The 17,740-nt window shown below is 43.7% G+C and overlaps 1 protein-coding gene across 1 annotated transcript in view; it reads left to right on the forward strand.

The window, feature by feature from the left end:
• NDST2 (N-deacetylase and N-sulfotransferase 2) overlaps nucleotides 1-17,740 on the forward strand; it is a 219,272-nt gene that overhangs the window by 167,862 nt on the left and 33,670 nt on the right. The window contains exon 4 of the mRNA XM_069753273.1: nucleotides 869-1,023. Coding sequence (XP_069609374.1) covers nucleotides 869-1,023 — 155 coding nt within the window. The remainder of the gene's footprint in view (nucleotides 1-868; nucleotides 1,024-17,740) is intronic.

The raw sequence follows: 17,740 nt of genomic DNA on the forward strand, positions 1-17,740 counted from the left end.
CAGGTTTCCGCTCTGGACCTTGTATTGTGAGGCACATTGAGACCACGTTATTGACCGGACGAGCTGCTCTTTCCCAAAGAAGTGTCACTTTGATGTAACCATGTGCTGTGTCGCTGTGCAGACACTACTGCCCATGACTGTGTTATGTGCAGGCATTTAAAAGTAACGCCCACATGTCAGGAAGAAAAGCGGAGGAAGGACACAAGGAAGAGTTCTAAATTATTTTAGGGCTTTGCAAAGCATTTATTAGCAGCATTTTCTTTTTAAGGGTTCGTGCACATGTGCAGTATTTGCAGCAAATAAATCTGTGTTACTGTGTTAGTTAAAATGTTGCATAAAATATGCGTGTTTTGCTTCATAAAATATGCTCTTTTTTATGCATTTTTCTTCCAATTAGTTGGGGTGAAAAGCGCTGAAAAAAGGCAATGTGTGACCATGCCCTCCGCACGTATTTTGCTTAGGCAGGGGAAATATCAGACACCAATATTTGTCATAATGTCTCTCTATTGATTTTCTTTCTGCCACTATGTATATTCACATGTACTGTGTTAACATGTGTTGTTGTTTTTTTTTTTTTGCAAAATAAATGAGATTTCTAAAATCTCGTACACCCAAGCTGTGATGCTTTTTTAAAAAAAACAAAACAAAACAAAAAAAAGTACATATTAAGCAAAAAAGCATAAATAACTGCAGTTTTTCCTGCCAACACTTCTCATTTTGGTGCAGAAATGTCGCAAATACTCAACATGTGAACATACCCCAAGACAGAAAATGCCGTTGATTGTGTGCTCTGTACAGCTGCCTATTCTAGAATGTGCGTGCTGTCTGCCTCCCGGTGACACTTCTCTGTGCTGTCCTGTCTCTCCAGGCACTGATGAGGAAGACGAGGGGGACGACATGCTCCTCATGCACAGGAAGGAGTTCTGGTGGTTCCCTCATATGTGGAGCCACATGCAGCCTCACTTGTTCCATAACGTCACTGTCCTCGCAGAGCAGATGAAACTCAACAAGCAGTTTGCCCTGGTAATGACCCGCTTCTCTTCCTGTTTTAAATCCCGATTAAAGCTTTTATTCTATGCAGGTTTCGGAGAAGGATCTACAGTCTGTGGAGCATCAATACCGTAAGCACCGATCGCTAAGGACTAAGGGTGTCAATGCTATGTTGAAAGCCAGATGAAGCACCTAAAAAGGAACAGGTCCAAGTGAACTATATTGAGACCTTGTTTGTGGTTTTAGTTGTTGTTGTTTTCTTTTGCCTTTTTAAGCCAGATACGGCATGGGAGAAGCTGAGCGGTGGCAAATTTATGGTGGCTTTTATCTAGGCTGGTTGGGCGCTCTGGCTCTATGCAGAAAATAATTTCAGGGCTGATCTGTGATCTTTAGGGTTCTTGAAAATTTGCAGATTCTCTGTGATGTCAAGATTTAAATCCGGAAACACTCCTGTGCTTAGGTCCTAAATAATGATGAGCGAGTATACTCGTTACTCGAGATTTCCCGAGCACGCTCGTTTGTCCTCCGAGTATATTTTAGTCCCCGGAGTTTTCATCGCCGCAGCTGAATGATTTACATCTGTTAGCCAGCATAAGTAGATGTGGGGGTTGCCTGGTTGCTAGGGAATCCCCACATGTAATCTTGAGGTGAGAAAAACTAAATCTCCGAGCACTAAAAAATACTCTGAGGACCCCCGAGCATGCTCGGGAAATCTCGAGTAACGAGTATATTCGCTCATCACTAGTCCTAAGGCCTGGGGTCATTTGTTCTCTACTCATGAGATATATCCAGCTCTCTATTATAGAAGGTTGTGATTGTAACTCATGTGGATCAAGCAATCGTGTCATGTAGTTTTCAATTCCCAATCAACCAACCTCTGTCTGAATAATCTGCAGGGCATAATGTTCAGGCCATAGTTTAAAATGTCCACTTCTATTTCTGTACAATTTCAACACGTTCTTTTTACCATTGATTTGTATAGTGGGTCAAGCTTGAACTGCAAAACTTGTTTTTTTCCCCCCCAAATTCTGCCAAGTTACTAGTATAAAGTAATGCCTTTCACTTGCCTGCTAATATCATAGGAACTTAATGAAAATCCTCAAATCTAAGAGCTGGAATTGTACACGAGTCTCCTCTTACCCCCTACGTGGTAGCCTGGTACTCCGCAGTCTTGAGGGTGCTTTCCACTTACAGAAGGAGTCTGAATTAAATGAGGATTATGAAGTTCATTTATCAAGCACTTTAAGAAAATGAAACGTGTATTCATTAGTCTAGTCATGCTAATTCTTGGGTTGCTATGGGAAACCGTGTACTCCCATCTGGCGCGTTTCTGAGGTTCTCTGAAATTAATTCCAAATGCATTCAAAATGAACAAAAAAGGAACAGCATTCAGATTAACCAGGGCTGGGGAACCTTTTTTATGTTGCCAAGGACCATTTGGATATCTATAGTATTATTCACAGGCCATACAAAATTGCCATGCTATATTCGGTCAAACATTTAATTACCTCACCCCTAATGTGATGGATGGGGCTGCTTCTGTTAGGTGAGGTGTGATGTTAGGTGGTATGGATGATGATGCTACTCACAACTGATTTTCCAGGTTTGCGTTGGTCTGGAGCGCAGCTTTTACAATAAGTTTTGTAAAGAACTTGCAGCAGTGAGTTGCACTGAACACAGCTGTATATTACACTGCATGTTCCTCAGTGAGAAATTCATCACTGCTCGTGTACATGTTCATCACTGCTCATGTAACATTTATAGAATTCAAGCAGTGCAAGGTCTGCTGTATTCTTCACATGGATACACCAAGACTGCTATATATATCACATGAGCTACACCAAGGTCACTGTGTACATCACATAGGAGACACCAAGACTACTGTGTATGTCACATAAGACAGAGACTACTGTGTGCATCACATAGGATACACTGAGACTGGTGTGTGCATCACATAGGATACACCAAAACTACTGTATACGTCACATAGGAGACACCTAGAGTACTGTGCATACATTACATAGGAGATACTGAGACTACTGTATACACCACACAGGAGATACAAACTGCAGTATATGCATCACATAGGAGACACTGAAGTTTCTGTATGTACATCATTTAGGTCACACTGAGGCTGCTGTATATACATCATCTAGGATACACTGAGACTGCTATATACATCATATAGGACACACTAAGGCTGCTGTATACACATCATATATCATACAGAAAGACTATTGAACTTGCTAACTACACAAACTGCTCCTGCCAGCGACTTTTCCGTCTTCATTTCACCTGTTGTCAACAGTGTGGCATCTTTTTCCAGCATGATCTGTCAGCGGGGCATCGCTGCAGACATCCTTCTGATTGACAGTGGCTCCTACAGTTAAGTAGTGGAGAGCTGGCTGCCAATGAGCATGATATCAGCACTGACTCCCCGTCCACTGAACAGAACAGAAGAAAAGAGGCTGCTCTGTCAATGTGGTGTCAGAAGCTGTAGAATTGCTGGCAAGAGCGATCCATAACTGCTTTGAGCCATCAGAAATCATTGCCAGGCAGGTGGTTGGCAACTGTTGCCTGTTGTTTCTTAGCCGCATAAATAAAAATAATAAAATCGGAGATTAACCCTTTAACATTGGGGCAATTTTATTATTTAAGCAACGTAAAATTCGATTGGATAGTCTACAATTCATTACAATGACTCAAACAAAATGATAAATCTGGTGCATTTTTTTAGAGTGTCAAATCTAAGTTTACGTGATCAGTTGACTTGAAGTGTATATTCAGTGCATGACAATTGTGAAAGAGCGTCTCTAAGAACATTTGCTGCACCGTAATTGTGCAGCCTAAATGGGCTGCTGATCACCCAATGAACAAGCAAAACTCTGGTTCGCCGAGTGAAAAGTTTTTTTGGTTTGCACAAATAATCATCATTCTCGGCAGCACATAGTCCTGTGTAAACAGTGGCAGTCTATGTACACTGAACCATCTACTACGGATTGTTAAATGCACATCTGAAATAAGGGTCGGTCTGTGCAGTTCGGCTATTAAATGGCCACTGACCAGCAAACAAGTTGCAAGTTGACAGTTGTTTTACTCTAGACCATTAAAGTTCATGTTTTTTAGTGGATCTATGACAAAAAAACACTTGTAATACTCTTCCCTAAATGTTCTTCTCAAAAAATGAGTTCAAGTTTTGTTTTTTTTCCCGGAAGAGATTTTTGAAAAAAATGCCTAGTAAGAAAAAAAGATGCATTTAGCTTCTTTTGAAGCCGATACTGATGGAATACGCTCCGAACCGGGCACTGTCAAATCAAAAGGCTGCAAATATTGCTACATGAAAAACTCTTCAAAACCTCTCAGCAAACTCTTGATGAAAAGAGAAGGCTTTCCAAAATGGGTATGTTTCTTCTTGAACGACTCCTTTTTAAAAGTCTCCAAAAAGCTGTGTGTGAATATATCCTAAATCTAATTCCAGGCACGAGCGCAGAGTAGGGAGTGTCCGCGACCACCGTTCCATCCCACCTGCACATGTGGGTGATCTTTTCTGTCTGATGTCTTCCCCAATCTGCAGATCAGATCATTGATTGGAGGTGATATGGCTAAATTTAAAGGGGTTGTCATCTTTCAGAAAAATCAGTTTGTTTGTTTTTGTTTTTAAACCAAAAAACCCTAGATTTTATTTATCCTTCCTGGGTTCAGCTGTTTGTCTACAATGGTGACATTGCATGGACAGCTCTGCATCCAGTCACTGAGTTCAGAAGCTCGTGCTGCCTACATTGGATAAACTGTCAGTGATGTCACAGTTGTATTCTTTGCGCAGTCCCCTGAGCAGCGCTCTATCAGGGGAGCGTAAGTAAAATAAGTTTTCGTTGTTGCGTCTTTTTTGTGTTTTACCATGAACTGAGCCAGCAGACTAAAGTTTACTTTTTTCAGAAAGCTGCCAACCCCCTTTTGCTGGTTACTTTTCTGTGGCAAACATACTGTGGCTCTCTTTTTCATACATTTTTAGGTAGATCAGATAGATCACGTAATACAACAGGGAGTAAATACACAGAATAGTAGATTTTGCGTATGGAAAACCCTTGGATTACAATGACTAAATGACAGTAGGACTATTCCTCATGTGAACCCGTGGGCATATCTGCCGCAAAAATCTGAGCATCAACCTTTAAATTCTGCTGCAGATCCTTATAAAAAATACACATTGAAAAGTTCTTGTGTTAATTCTGTAATTGTGCTACTATTTCACATTAATACAAAGACCCTATTGAAAACAACTACTCTAATTTGGGGCACAGATTCTTTACCAGGCTAAAGACCAAGAAGGAATAAGACCATTTGCGGAAGTCCAAGAATAGATTATGTTCATTATGCACTATAGGGACTTCAAAAGAAATGACTTTTTTATGAGACTCATTAATGCCTTCATTTAATGGAGGCTGCAATGAGTCATTTTATAAAACTCTAATGCCACTATATAGAAAAATCACTGCCGCAAAAGGCAAAGAACAAGTAGATTGGGGTGAATTTTGTAAGACTTACAATCTAATAAAAGCAATAACTAAAGAATAGAGATAAAAAAAATTAAAACACGAGAAGAAGAATCCTTCAGAGCACAATAAGTGCCAGTATTATAAGTGGCCTTACCATCGCCCTAATAATACAATGTGAACATGCAACATTAAGAATATGCTGTTCTGGCCTAATGTATGAGAAGAGGGAACGTGTCCTTGTTTCTACTTAGTAACCAGAGCGGGAAAACCATTCATCGACCTTGGCTGCTACAGGAAATGAGGACACTTTTTTTTTTTTCTTGAGGCTGATTACGATTTAGATGTGAATGGATGTGACCATGTTCTCCAGGTTCTGCTCCTCTTTTCAGGGACGTCGCCACGCTTCAGACTATCTGGATTGCTCTGTGTGAGCCAGAAGTGTCTGCTAAAATATAAGCCATTGGGTCACGTTCTGATGCTCCACCTTAGATTGTAAAAGTCACTTCTGGGTCAAGCAGAATACAGTGCGTCTGCAGAGCGGTGACGTCACTGAGAAGTGGAGCAGAACGCCGCTGAATCCTAGAGAAAGTGGCAGTAGTGAATTATATTAAAACACCCTCAACCCCCGAGCCTGATTTCACCTTCATCCCCAGGCCAAATTTTACACTTGACTAGTGTCAGTTTGAGGTAATAACTCTGGAACGCTACAACGGGTCCCATTTGATTCTGATATTGTTTTCTTGAGACATATTGTAATTCTTGATAGTGGTAAAATTTATTCGATTTCACGTGCTTTTTTGTGTGAAAAAAATAGAATTTTGGCAAAAGTATTGAAAATTTTGCAATTTTCATTTTTTTTTTATTTTGATTTCCTTAAATTTGAGAGTTATCACACAAAATACTTCATAAATCACATTTCCCACATGTCTCCTTTACATCCTCACAATTTTTGAAGTATTTTTTTTGTTTGTTTGGAAGTTAAGGGTTAAAATTGACCAGCGATTTCTTAGTTTTCCCACATAATTTACAAAACCATTTTTTTAGGGACCACCTCACATTTGAAGTAACTTTGAGGGGCCCATGTGAAAGAAAATACTCAAAAGTTGACACCATTGTAAAACTGATCCCCTCAAAGTATTCACCCCACATTCAAGAAGTTTATTAACCATTCAGGTGCTTCACAGGAATTTTTTGGAATGTGGAAGGAAAAAATGAACATTTAACTTTGAGATCAAAAAGTTAATTTTAATACCCACGTTTTTTATTTTTGAAATGGTAGCAGGTGAATAGACCCCAACATTTGTTGTGCAATTTCTCCTGAGTACGCTGATAACCAATATGTGGGGGAAAACTACTGTTTGGGCCTTGTTGCGTTTGGAGAGACCCCGAGGTGCCTAAACAGTGGAAACCTCCCACAAGTTACACCATTTTGTAAACTAGACCCATCACTGAACTTGCCTAGATGTGTGGTGAGCACCTTGAACCTCCAGGTACTTCACAGAAGTTTATAACATTGAGCCCTAAAAATAAAAAAAGTCACATTTTCCCACAAATGTTTTCACCATACAATTTGTTGTGCATCTTCTCCTGAGTACGCAGATACCCCATATGTGGGGGTAAATACCAGGGCCGCCATCAGGGCATGACAGCCGTGACTGGCGCTGCGGCAGCGGCACACTATTGACGTGCGGTCCCGCGCCCGCACGTCAATAGTTAACAGCCGCCAGCCAGTCTGAGGCTGGCAGCTGAATAGGGCCACAGTGCGCACTCGCCGGCGTCTGACGTCATTGTCAGCCGCCGGGCCCGGCGAGTGCGTCTGTGTGGAGCCTGGGGGGATCTTCGCCCGGCGCAGGAGCATGGCCAGGTAAGAAGTCGTGGTTTTTTTTTTTTCTTTGAGAGCTGCGATCCAGGGGGGCACGGGGGGCAGAAATGCTGGACACACAGTGGGGCAGAATGCTGGACACACAGTGGGGCAGAATGCTGGACGCACAGTGGGGCAGAATGCTGGACGCACAGTGGGGCAGAATGCTGGACGCACAGTGGGGCAGAATGCTGGACGCACAGTGGGGCAGAATGCTGGACGCACAGTGGGGCAGAATGCTGGACGCACAGTGGGGCAGAATGCTGGACGCACAGTGGGGCAGAATGCTGGACGCACAGTGGGGCAGAATGCTGGACGCACAGTGGGGCAGAATGCTGGACGCACAGTGGGGCAGAATGCTGGACGCACAGTGGGGCAGAATGCTGGACGCACAGTGGGGCAGAATGCTGGAAGCACAGTGGGGCAGAATGCTGGACGCACAGTGGGGCAGAATGCTGGACGCACAGTGGGGCAGAATGCTGGACGCACAGTGGGGCAGAATGCTGGACGCACAGTGGGGCAGAATGCTGGACGCACAGTGGGGCAGAATGCTGGACGCACAGTGGGGCAGAATGCTGGACGCACAGTGGGGCAGAATGCTGGACGCACAGTGGGGCAGAATGCTGGACGCACAGTGGGGCAGAATGCTGGACGCACAGTGGGGCAGAATGCTGGACGCACAGTGGGGCAGAATGCTGGACGCACAGTGGGGCAGAATGCTGGACGCACAGTGGGGCAGAATGCTGGACGCACAGTGGGGCAGAATGCTGGACGCACAGTGGGGCAGAATGCTGGACGCACAGTGGGGCAGAATGCTGGACGCACAGTGGGGCAGAATGCTGGACGCACAGTGGGGCAGAATGCTGGACGCACAGTGGGGCAGAATGCTGGACGCACAGTGGGGCAGAATGCTGGACGCACAGTGGGGCAGAATGCTGGACGCACAGTGGGGCAGAATGCTGGACGCACAGTGGGGCAGAATGCTGGACGCACAGTGGGGCAGAATGCTGGACGCACAGTGGGGCAGAATGCTGGACGCACAGTGGGGCAGAATGCTGGACGCACAGTGGGGCAGAATGCTGGACGCACAGTGGGGCAGAATGCTGGACGCACAGTGGGGCAGAATGCTGGACGCACAGTGGGGCAGAATGCTGGACGCACAGTGGGGCAGAATGCTGGACGCACAGTGGGGCAGAATGCTGGACGCACAGTGGGGCAGAATGCTGGACGCACAGTGGGGCAGAATGCTGGACGCACAGTGGGGCAGAATGCTGGACGCACAGTGGGGCAGAATGCTGGACGCACAGTGGGGCAGAATGCTGGACGCACAGTGGGGCAGAATGCTGGACGCACAGTGGGGCAGAATGCTGGACGCACAGGGGGGCAGAATGCTGGACGCACAGGGGGGCAGAATGCTGGACGCACAGGGGGGCAGAATGCTGGACGCACAGCGGGGCAGAATGCTGGACGCACAGCGGGGCAGAATGCTGGACGCACAGCGGGGCAGAATGCTGGACGCACAGCGGGGCAGAATGCTGGACGCACAGCGGGGCAGAATGCTGGACGCACAGCGGGGCAGAATGGAGATACGGGACATGATTGGAGACAGATCGTGCAGGATCATGGGGCAGGATGGATATGATGGAGACAGATGGGGCAGGATGGAGAGATCACATGGGGCGATCATATGGGGCAGGATGGGGAGATCATATGGGGCAGAATGGATACTCATGAGGGCAGGATGGGAGAACATCTGGCTGACGCCAGGAATGAGACACATGGGGCCAGGCTGGGGGATATTATTAATTCCATAGGGGCTAATTTAGGGATATTATTACTGCAGTGATGTATTTATTTTATTTTTTGAGTATACTGTTTTAAATGGGGGGCGGTCCTGTTACTGTATAGAGTGATACTATGTCGCCTTCTTCATGTGGTGTAATGTAGAAGTTGTGAAAAATTAAGTAATGTGTTCTGCAAGCGGAGCTCGAGATAACTGTGTTATTTCCTGCAGAGAGAAGTCCTGGCTGGATGAAATGATAGCGGTCTGTGCTGGATGAAAGATGAAGGACTTCACCTAGAGACGTCACTGGTGAGTCAGTGTGTTACCTATACACTGACACTATACACTGTATACAGAGCTCCTGTGTATAATTTCACTAGTGATCACTATATTATCTGTACACAGACACTGCATACTAAGTACAGATCTCCTGTGTATAATGGCACTTATGGTGATAGTATGGTGCTTTTTTTTAAATTACTGATCAGAATTGTAGTATTCAGTCACTATGTGGTGGTAATATGTGGTCTGGACATGGTGTTGTGGTATTTGTTCCTTGTATGTGATATTATTCAATCACTGTGGTGGTAATATGTGGTCTGGTCATGGTGTTGTGGTATTTGTTCCTTCTATGTGACATTATTGGTCATTTTAAAAATTGAAAAATAAATAAAAATATACCTAAATTGTATTGCATATTTTAACAAATATTTAATAGGTTACAGTAGAGTAGGGCCCGGCCAAAAGTGTCTACCGTGTTATGGTGATGGCTTAAAAAATCTTTTGGCCAAAACAAAAGCTGCTGGCTATGTATGTGATCTGGTGATGGGAACTGTTAATGTGTGATTGGTGAGAAGTGGAGTTTTTCCAAGAGAGAGCGGTGGGACTGTGGACAGTTCGAGGGGTGGAGCCTGGAGGCGGGGCTGGGGTGGAGCCTGGGCGGAGTCTCAAGGGGGCCCCGAAAATTTTGCCAGTATGGGGCCCCGAAATTTCTAGTGGCAGCCCTGGTAAATACTGTTTAGGCTCACGGCTGGGCTCAGAAAAGGAGTGACATTTTGGAAAGCATTCTTTGATGTAATGATAAGCTGGTGTCATGTCTCCTTTCACGAGTCACTGATGTGCCTAAACAGTTAAAAATAAAAAACACACACAAATTACAGCATTTTGGAAGGTAGACCCCCTCAATGAATGTTTATAGATATGTGGTGAGCACCTTGAAGCCCCAGCTGCTTCACAGACGTTTATAGCGGAGCAGAGAAAATAGAAAGTCAAATTTTTCCCACAAAAAATGTTTTTAGCTCCAATTTTTTTATTTTCACTAGAATAGCGGGATAAAATAGACCTCAAAATATGTTGTGCAATTTCTCCCCATATGTGTTTGAAAACTACTTTTGAGGAACAGTGCAAAGTTCAGAAGGGAAGAAGAGTTATACTGGAGTTCACATTTTTCTGTACTGGTTTGAGGGTGCCATGTCACATTGGTAGAGCCCATGAGGTGCCAGGACAGCAGAACCCCCCCCTGTAAGAGACCACATTTTATAAACTACGTTTCTCAATGAATTCATCTAGGGTGTCATATTGACACTTCTGACACCTCATGTGAGTCACAGAATTTTATGATGAAAAAAATAATTACATTTTTATTACCAAAATTTTGTTTTAACCCCAGATTTTACATTTTCTCACGGGGAAAGGGGTAAAAATGGCACCAAAATTTGTCCCACAATTTCTGCTGAATGTAGAAATACCTCAAATGTGGCTGTACAGGACTGCTTAGCCATACAGCGAGACTCGGGAGGGACAGCGCACTATTGGCAAATAGTGCTCCGTCCCTCCTGAGTCTTGACGTATTGTAAGCAGTCCTGTTATACAGGATGCATCCTGGAGCGCAGATGTTTCAAAAATAGTTTGTGAACTCCATGTACGGAGCCCTTAGATGCTTGAAGAACAGAATCCCCCCTTAACGGGAACCTGTCACCTTGTTTTGCCGCTATAAGATGCGGCCATTGCCTTTCGGGGCTTATCTACAGCATTCTGTAATGCTGCAGATAAGCCCCAGATCCGACCTGAAAGAGAAGAAAAACAAGTTTTATTATACTCACCCAGGGCGGTCCGATGGGTGTCGCAGGTCCGGGTCCGTTGCCTCCTATCTCCATGGAATGTCGTCATCCTCCTTGCTTCGTGTCGCGCTCCTTCGCAGGCGTACTTTATCTGCCCTGTTGAGGGCAGAGCAAATTCCTGCAGTGCGCAGGCGCTGGGCCTCTCTGACCTTTCCCGACACCTGCGCCCTGCAGTACTTTGCTCTGCCCTCAAACAGAGCAGATCCGTACGCCTGTGCAGGAGCGCGACATGAAGCAAACAGGATGCCGTCATTGAATGAAGATGGGAGGCGCCGGACCCGGACCTGCGACACTCATCGGACCAGACCGCCCCACGTGAGTATAATAAAACCTATTTTTCTTCCCTTTCTGGTCAGACCGGGGGTTTATTTGCAGCATTACAGAATGCTGTAGATAAGCCCTGAAAGACAGTGGCCGCATCTTATAGCGGCAAAACAAGGTGACAGGTTCCCTTTAAATGACCCCATTTTTGAAATTCTACCCCTTTGCGAATTTACCTACAGGTATTTTGACGATTTAGACTCCATGGGAACTTTCCAGAAACAATCAGCAGTGGATGTTGCGTAGTGAAAATTTCAAACTGCTGATTTAGTGAGAAAGTTACACAGTGCAGAGGCGAGTTCACCGCAGTGACATTCTCCCAGTGAACTCTCCTCTGCACCATGCGACTTTCTCACTGTGGTAGCGGGGATCTCACCGAGGTCCAGGTTGAAAATCGTCCAGGTTGAAAACTATTTATCCCTCAGACATGGATTACGGCGACAGAACAACGGATAGGTGAGGGATATTGTTGTTTTTTATTTTTGGTTTATTACAGGAGAACGAGGGCGTTTGTGGAATAGGCATTAGGTGAGTATAGCTGTGTTTGTTATTTTTAAATAAAAATGGAAAACTGTATTTTGTTTTATTTCTAATAAAAGACTTTATTCTAGCTGTGTGTTTATTTACCCAGTAACTATCGGATTAGTAATGGATAGGTGTCTTATAGATTCCTCTCCATTACTAATCCGTGGGCTTGATGTCACCAGACAATACAAAGGTGACATCAACCCCACAAATATGAACCCCACTTGCCACTGCTACGGGGCAAGCGGGAAGAGCCGTGCAAAGCGCCAGAATTGGGGCATCAAATAGATGTGCCTTTTCTGGGCAGCTGCTGTCTGATATTTTTAGGTTGGTGGAACTGATATCCATGGCCCCTTACCAGCCTGAGAATGCCATCCACCAGCTGTCTACTTTAGCAAGGCTGGTTGTCAAAAATGGGGTGGACCCCATGCAGTTTTTTAAAATGTATTTAAATAATAAAAAAAAAACAGCATGGGGACCCTTCTATTCTTGATAACCTGCCTTGCTGACAGCTGAGGGTTGCAGCCCCCAGCTGTGAGTTTTCCCTGCTAGTTATCAAAAATAGGGGGAACCCAGGAAGGTTTTTTTTTTAAATTAATTATTTATTTACAGTGCAGGAGCGGCTGATAAATACTCCCATCATCCGCTCCTGCTCTCACTGTTATTAGCAGCAGCAGGTGTCGGATGATGGGAGCAGTAGTCCCATTAGCCGACACCAGTGACCGTAGGTAAACGGTATACCTCCAATCACAGCTGAGCGCTCACACCATCCATTCAAGTCAATGGGTTAAAAATGCTGCAAAAACGCTGAAGTGACACGCTCTGTCAAATCACGCTGCAAAGCACAAAATACTGATGTGTGTGCATGAGATTTCCAAAATCTTAGACTCTGCTTGTACTGTAAAAAGCAGCTGAACGTTAGCATAAAAAAACACCCTGTGTGAGCTTACCCTAATCCAAGTGACCTTGTTTAATGCCACGATTAAGGATCCTTGTTTGGATTTGTAACATTTTTTTCTATTGAATTATGAATTCTGAGTTTTAATTATAATCAATTCAAAGTATTACTGTAACCCTCTGCAGCTGGATCAACCTTCTTGGACGATCATTACCTGTAACATAAAATAAACTTTTTCCTAATGATGGCTACACTTTAAATGGAGATACTCCGTTATGTCTCCGTTTTTTTCTTAGCTCAAAATTCACTTGCCATGGGATTGCCTGCTCATTGAATTCAATAGGTGGCCATGTAGTACATGATTGAATCCCTCAATGTTAGAGCTATGCTTTCAAGTGCTCTTTGCTCTACATCTACATCAGAAACCCTTACATTGCATCGTGCATCATCAGTACTGATGTGCAATTAATAAAAGCCGCCACATGTTGTACTGAACATGAAAAGTCACATATTATATTTAATACATACATTTGTAAATAAAAAAGACACAAGTCCCGTTTTACTTCATTATGTATTTATTACAATGTCACCTTTTCACTCCATTTCTGTTCTTTGAGTAACGTTTGCTTGGCAACATTTTGTATAAAATAATTAAACCGGATTAATTTATCACATGTCCGTAGTAATGGCTTACCTGTTTTTTTCTTTTTCACCCTAAGGGTTTTCCCGGATTTTAATATTTCCCTATTCTTGGGAAAGGTTACTAGTATCAGATCGATGAGGATCAGACCAGGGCTGGTGTCAGCACCCAGGGCAAGTGCCGGGGCCCACCCGCTGTCCGGGGTGGCACGCTATGAGGGCCCTGTGCCGGTGCCCGTGAGTGGGGACCCCCCACTAGCTCAGGGCCCCGCTTCTTGCGGTCATTACCGCTCCCTGTTTCACCGCTACGGCGTCTTTCGCATCTCCTGGTTGTGACTTTTCAGTCAGAGGGCGCGATGTCATGTGTGGGGGCGCCATCTGCCTGAACAGTCACGCCTACGCTGAGGAGTCTAGAGCAGTGCTTCGGCCAGCAAGGGGAGGTGAGTATTTTTTATTTATGTTTGGAGCATCACATGGGGCCCAGCATATATGGAGCATCACATGGGGCCCAGCATATATGGAGCATCACATGGGGCCCAGCATATATGGACCATCATATGGGGCCCAGCATATATGGACCATCACATGGGGCCCAGCATATATGGAGCATCACATGGGGCCCAGCATATATGGAGCATCACATGGGGCCCAGCATATATGGAGCATCACATGGGGCCCAGCATATATGGACCATCACATGGGGCCCAGCATATATGGCACATCATATGGTACCCGTCATATACTGAAGCATCGTATGGGGCCCATTATATACTGGAGCATCATATGGGGCCCATTATATATGAAGCATCTTATTGGGCCCAATATATATGGAGCATTATATAGGGAACCTTCTGTTTGGAGCAATATATGGGACCCATCATATGCTGGAGTATTATATGGGGAACATCACACACTCTATGCAGCATTATATGGGGCCTATTCTGTATGGAGCAATATATGGGGCCCATCACATACTGGAGCATTATATGGGGCCCGTTATACTGTGTGGAGCCCATTATACTGTATGGAACATTATATGGGGCCCATTATACTGTATGGAGCATTATATGGAGCTCGTTTTTCTGTATGGAGCAATATATCGGGTTCATTATTCTGTATGGAGCAATATATGGGGCTCATTATACTGTATGGTGCAATATATGGTGCTCATTATACTGTATGGAGGACTATGTGGTTCCCATAATACTGTATGGAGGACTATACTCTCTGGTTTCTGAGCTATTGTAGAATTTACAATAGATATCGCTCATGTAATGTAAGAAGTAATTGAAACCTTTAGCTTTGTGCTATACCTATATTTCTCTGCTGTATCTATGCATCTTGAATTGTGATGTGTGTTAAAAGGTCCCCTGAGACTTTCGCCCAGGGACCACAAAAACCTGGATCCGACCCTGGATCGGACTCCAGGTTCCGAATATTGCCTAGTTGCCATGAATGGTACTGCAGCTGTCCTATTCACTCGCCCATCGATTTGAAATTGATTACCTGACCTAAGGATAAGGCATCAGCATTAAAGTCTGTGAAGAGGAAGAAAGGTGGCAAGCTTGTTAACAGCGTTGTTTCTACTGAGATAATACAGTTCATACAAAGCTTCCAGAAAGGAAGATAAAAAAAAATAGTTGTGCTGGCAATTAATTCTGACATAAAAGGGGCAGGAAGCTTGATGTGTTTAAAGGCATGTTCTGTGCCAGTGGCCTCACGGCTCGTTCCTGGACTACTGATGTGGAACATTAATAAAGACAGACCTGGCCCCAGTGAGCTGTGACCACACGTGTGAAATCTCATGTCTTACTGATATTAGTTGCTGCAGGACTGATAGAAGTGCTTGCATAGGGTAACCTAGTGCTTGCTTTCCATTCTTCTTTGAATCCAAGCTTCCGTATAATAAAGGTTTGTCTCCGAGCAGCAATGAGGCCGAGCCTGCAGCTTTTGTTTATTAGTTTGCACATTGGCAGCGCTTGTATTTGTCGAACATTGTTGACCTTGAATGGCCTCGTTCGTGTAGTCCGTCCTTTCTTTGTCCCATTACAATAGTGAACATGAACTCCAAAATCCGCTAAGCAGGTCTGGCCTTCCAGTGCTGCAAAGCATAGCGGCAGCTGTGAGGTCGTGCCTCATTTACCTATACAGAATATGCTGGTACCGCCAAACCATATTTTTGACCTCCAATTCCCAAAAAGTTTCGACCCTGTGTATAATGTAAAGACCTCAAACTTTTTTGTTGACCACGTCTCCACTTTTTTGAGTTTTGTTGCTGTCATTGCTTTCAATGAGTGAATGATTTTTTCTTCAAAGGAAATAGAAAATGTCCAACGTTCACCTTCTGATCTGTGTCCTATGTTTTGTTCTGAATAAAATATGGCTATTGGAGATTTCCAAATCATTGCATTCTTGATTTCTTTACGTTTTACTCCACATCTTAACGGTTTTGAAGTTGGAGTTGGATATCATTTTTTTAAGTTTAATGTCAAAAAGCCTATTCTTATAGGGGTGCTCCAAAATTAACACCAAGTGACGTTGGTTTTGGGGCAGCGCTGGTCTCTGCTTTACCTGCTCGCCGAGTTATCTCCTTCCAGTGCTCACTGACAGTGCGCTCTCTTGCCGGCTATATACTTCTCATCAGAGACGGTGAGGGAGCGTACTGTCACTGTGCATTAAAAAGAATATTACACAGTGACAAGATCCTACTGAGCACACATCGGAATCGCCAACCCACGCATGCTCAGTAGAACCGGGACTGGCCCAGCCCGTGAAATGGAGGTCACTGATAACATTTTGTTTCAGGGTGGGGGCATAGACTGCTGCAGTGATGTCTCATTTGAGTATCCCAGCATGCACTAGGGGTTCTCAAACGAAATGCCCTCAAACAAAAAGTTGCTAAAATAAATAAAACGGTCAGAGAAAAGAGGGAATGGTGGGAATAGTATGGAATTTCTAATTAAGCTATATTAGAAAATCTCTTAGAGATTTAGGAATAAATCCTTGTCCGTTTGAGACCACCTTTTTAAACCTTAAACCCTCTTACATTTTGTTTAATTTTTCATACATTTTATAGAGGCAGTTGCATCTTGTAATAATAATAATTTGTGTTGTGTATGTACGTTGGATAATTGGAGGGAAAGAATATTTATAAATTTTATTCTATTTTAGATCTTTGGCTGTTTAATTGTATTGGTCCTGGTAACCACTATACAACATCGGCAAGGACTATGTATGTTCTCGTCGTGTTTGCGTGGGTTTCCCCCGGGTTCTCCGGTTTCCTTCCACATTCCAAAGACATACTGATAGGGATTCTAGATTGTGAGCCCCATCGGGGACAGTGATGATAATGTGTGCAAACTGTAAAGCGCTGCAGAATGTTAGCACTATATGAAAATTAAGATTATTATTATTAGTATATTATTTCTGCTGCCTATATAGTGCCAATGCATTCCACAGATCTGTACAGAGATTTTCATTATTTGCCCAGTTCCTTTTCCCAGTTTCACTCACTATCAAACTAATAATTTGGATGAATGTGTATCTGTAGACTAAACCCTAAAAGGAGTAATTGGACTTTGTACAAAGTTAAATCTGCATAGAGCCAGAAGTTTGGGTAATGCAATGAATCCATTGTGTCTAAAGGTGCCATAAATCGTAGATAACTTTTGCCAAAATGCTCATTTGGTCAAACGTTAGTCCTCCTAATTCCCCCATACACATACTTGCATGCATATTTACTCAATGGGGAGAAGGTAATAAATCACTGGCAGAAACTTCTCTTAACTAGTCATGGTGAAATCCAACATATCAATCTTTCATTCTCCTTAAACTATGGTCATATACAGACCTGCAACACTACTGATTCCTATATGGACCATATCATACGTTCTTGTGAATGAAGCCAAATATGTGTTGTTGGGGGAACACCTATATTAGATTCTTTTGGTCCCACCAGATTTTGTTGATTCCATAAAATTGTATCGAACGTGTACATGCACCTCATCTTTGTCTACTGGTGATATTATCACACAGTGGTTTCTTTGTAGTAATATTTAAGATTATATTTCACCCTCCCTTGCTTCTGTAACAATCTGCTCTCCTAAT

This window comes from Ranitomeya imitator, chromosome 2 (genome assembly GCF_032444005.1).
Source record: "Ranitomeya imitator isolate aRanImi1 chromosome 2, aRanImi1.pri, whole genome shotgun sequence".
Classification (NCBI taxonomy): Eukaryota; Metazoa; Chordata; class Amphibia; order Anura; family Dendrobatidae; genus Ranitomeya; species Ranitomeya imitator.